General features: G+C 40.3%; 1 protein-coding gene across 1 annotated transcript; it reads right to left on the bottom strand.

Moving 5' to 3' along the window:
* Positions 1–576: 576 nt before the first annotated feature.
* LOC149243001 (uncharacterized) lies at positions 577–3057 on the bottom strand. The gene is made up of 3 exons (XM_089371095.1): positions 2419–3057; positions 1738–2037; positions 577–1146 (listed from the first exon to the last, which is right to left on the bottom strand). Exons 1-3 carry the CDS (start codon positions 3055–3057, stop codon positions 577–579), a joined length of 1509 nt encoding a protein of 502 aa, XP_089227221.1.
* Between the last annotated feature and the right edge of the window lie 279 nt (positions 3058–3336).

Below are 3336 nucleotides of genomic sequence, written 5' to 3'. Positions count from 1 at the left end.
TTTCGGCCACCAATTGTTACCCCAGATGACCTTCCAGTCTTGGTTTTCTTTGTTGGTCCCCTGTTGGTCTGCCAGATAGTATGCCTCCTTGACTGTGAAGGATCCTTTCCTTGAATTCCCCCATCTGAGGATATCCCTACCCGTTCGAGCTTTTATTTTCCTGGACTCTACCTCTTCCATAAACGCTTCATGTTGCTCTTGATCTATCTCGAAACCCCATTCCTCTGGTGTTATCCATTTCCGCCAGGTTCCATCCAATTCATCCTCTTTCCAATAGTCTTTGACATATATACTGTTATCCCCTATTTTTGCCTGTATGTTTTGGATTTTTTGTATTCTGCTCATTTTCTCTCTTTGCTGCCATTTCTCATCCCAGAATTTGGCTTCCCCTCCTCCTCGAATTTCCCAGAAAGCATTCTTTTCTACTATATCACAATTTTGTCGAGCTAGATCCCAGATTGTCAAGCCTTTCGAGGTTTCCTGCATCCGGTAGATATCCTCGGTAGTGTTTGGCATATTGTACTTGTGCCTCCATAGTGCCTTCCGTAGGTCTTTTCCCCCTCTTAGCCATCACCACTAAAGTTTTGCACCAAGCACTTTGTTGAGTCTATCCGGATCGCGCAAACCCAAGCCTCCTTCCTCCTTTCGTTTCGTTAGGTGTTTCCATGATACTAGGGCCCACTTCTTCTGTTGGGTCGATCCTCCCCAAATGAACTTCCTCATAATTTCTCTGATCTTGGTGCAGACTCCTTGTGGTACCGCCATAATCGATAGCGGATATATGGGGATTGCCTGCAATACTGATTTTACTAAAACAATCCTTCCAACAATATTTAAAGTTCTGAAGGCCCATTTAGCCACTCTGTTTTTTAATTTCTCTAAGACTCCTTGCCAATTTTTCTTTCTTTTAGAGTTGAAATCCAGTAAGTTTCCCAAGTATTTAGTTGGGAGATCCCCTTGCTTAAAACCTAGCATCCTGGTCAAGTGGATTTTGATTGCCTCCATGGTGTTGAATATAAAGGTGCATGACTTTTCCTTGTTGATATCCAACCCAGATGCTTCTGCAAATAAGTCCAAAACCTTCTTCAGATTTCTCACTTCTTTTACGGTTGGCTCCCCAAATAACATGATATCATCAACGAATTTCTGATGGGTTATAGGCAATTCATTACCCCATAGTCTTAGCCCTTTGATTTTATTTGCTGTTCTTTATTTTTTAAGATACCTGCCCATACCCTCTGCTGCTAGTATAAATAGGAAAGGAGATAAGGGATCACCTTGTCTTATTCCTCTAGATGCGTTAAAGGTTTTCGAGGGAGTTCCATTGACTAATATTGAAAAGTTTGGAGTTGATATGAGACCTTGAACCCACTTTATCCACCTAGTACCGAAACCGAAACTTCCCAAGATTTCTTCCAAGTATTGCCAGTTGATTCTATCATAAGCTTTCGACAAGTCCAGTTTAATCATCATTCCTTTTTGCTTCTTTGCCTTCAGTGAATGAATTACTTCTTGAGTAACCACTAAACCATCTAGAATTTGTCTACCTTCTACGAAACCAGTTTGTTCAGGGGATATTAATCTATCTAACAGGGGTTTCAGTCTTTTGGCCATCAGCGATGCAATTATTTTGTAGATAACATTACATAGGGCAATGGGTCTAAATCCCTTAGCATCCTCTGAATTGTCATTTTTTGGAATCAAAGTGAAAAAAGTAGAGTTAATGGCTGGCCATACCTTTTGATTTATACGGGATTCTTCTATCAGGTCCAGAATCTCCCATCCCATAAAGTGCCAACACGCTTGATAGAAATCAACCGTAAAACCGTCCGGTCCTGGCGCTGTACCCTTCTTCATGCTCATCACCACATCCTCCACCTCTTCCAAACTAGCTGCTCTCATTAGGGCTCTATTTTGGTCTTCAGTTACTATCCTGGGAATGGCCTTGCAAACTTCTTTTATAGCTTCAGACCTGTCTATGTGGGGTTCAGTCAATATTCCTTTGTGGTATTCCATCAACACTTTTTCAATTCCTTCCTGTTCAACAATCCTCTCTCCACTCTCGTTCTTGATAGATAGTATCCTATTCCTTTGCCTGTGTTGTATCATTGCTTGATGAAAAAATCTAGTGTTCCTTTCCCCCTCCCTAAGCCACTTTATTCTAGACTTCTGTCTCCATAAAACTTCTTCCTGCTTTCTCCTCTCCTCCAGTTTTCCTAGAATTATCCCTTCTTCTCTGCAAGTTTCCTCTGTCCTACCTTCATTTATTATCCTTTGTTGCAGAGCTTCCATTTCTTCTTCCAACTTCTGTTTTTCCTCCATGATGTTTCCGAATTCTTCCTTGTTCCATTTCTTTATCCTTCCTTTTAACTCTTTAAGTTTAAGTTGGAAGGTATGCATTTTTCCCTTTCCCTGTACTGTGCTTTGCTTCCACCATTCTTCCATTTTTTTGATAAATTCCGGGTCTCTAAGCCAAAAAGCTTCAAATCTGAAGGGCTTCTTGCCAAGGTTATTCTTAATATCCACTTCCAGTCTAATTGGCCAGTGATCTGAGCCAAGGGATGGCATGATATTTGCTTCTAGGAATACGTCTCTGTTCATAATTGTTTCTGATACTAAGAACCGATCTAATCTGGATGCTATTTGATTCCTTCCCTTTCTCCTGTTATTCCATGTATAGACTCCATTGATAGTTTGTAAATCTACCAGCCTTAGACCATTGATCATGTCATTGAACATTTCCATATATTGATCTGTTTTCCTTATACCTCCCTTTTTCTCTTCTAGAGACCGGATTAAATTGAAGTCTCCTCCTACAATCCATGCTATCTCTGGATGTAATCTTCGAGTTGCTTGCATATTTTTAATGAAATTTTCTCTGTCTCCCGGAGTATGAGGACCATAAACCCCTGAGATAATAACCCTTTCCTTCGTACCCACTATTCTTCCTGTGCCTGTAAGGATTCTGGTCATGCTGGTACAGCTCTCAAAAATTATCTCATTTGGGTTCCACAATATTGCAATGTCGCCCGCTGATCCGTTTGCATCTTGTCCCATGACTTCGTATTGGAGTTTGTTGTTTTTTATTATTCCTTCCATCTGCTGCATGGTGATCTTTGTCTCTTGAAGGATCATAATACTTGTTCTGTCTTTTCAAAGTTTCTCTTTCATATATCTTTGCTTACCCTTACTATTCAGACCCCTAATATTCCAACTGATAATAATCATTTTAAACTTTTGGGGGAGTGGAAAAATACCTCTGACAGAGGTATCACTTTACTTGAGTTTATCAATACTTCGCCAACTGTTTGGATCGTTTCATTCATCGTTTTCCTC

This window comes from Pinus tabuliformis, chromosome 8 (assembly GCF_031772625.1).
Source record: "Pinus tabuliformis cultivar Carrire ecotype Pingquan chromosome 8, CPIR1, whole genome shotgun sequence".
Classification (NCBI taxonomy): domain Eukaryota; kingdom Viridiplantae; phylum Streptophyta; class Pinopsida; order Pinales; family Pinaceae; genus Pinus; species Pinus tabuliformis.
The sequence above is the reverse complement of the archived record's forward strand: the minus strand, read 5'-3'. Positions and strand labels throughout refer to the sequence as shown.

Coding starts and splice junctions, on each gene's coding strand:
- LOC149243001 (XM_089371095.1), bottom strand. CDS start 3,057: ATGGGACAAGATGCAAACGGATCAGCGGGCGACATTGCAATATTGTGG. Junction 2,038..2,418: donor AATGGTGGAAGCAAAGCACA/GTACAGGGAAAG, acceptor ATTGTTGAACAG/GAAGGAATTGAAAAAGTGTT. Junction 1,147..1,737: donor AATCCCGTATAAATCAAAAG/GTATGGCCAGCC, acceptor ATAACCCATCAG/AAATTCGTTGATGATATCAT.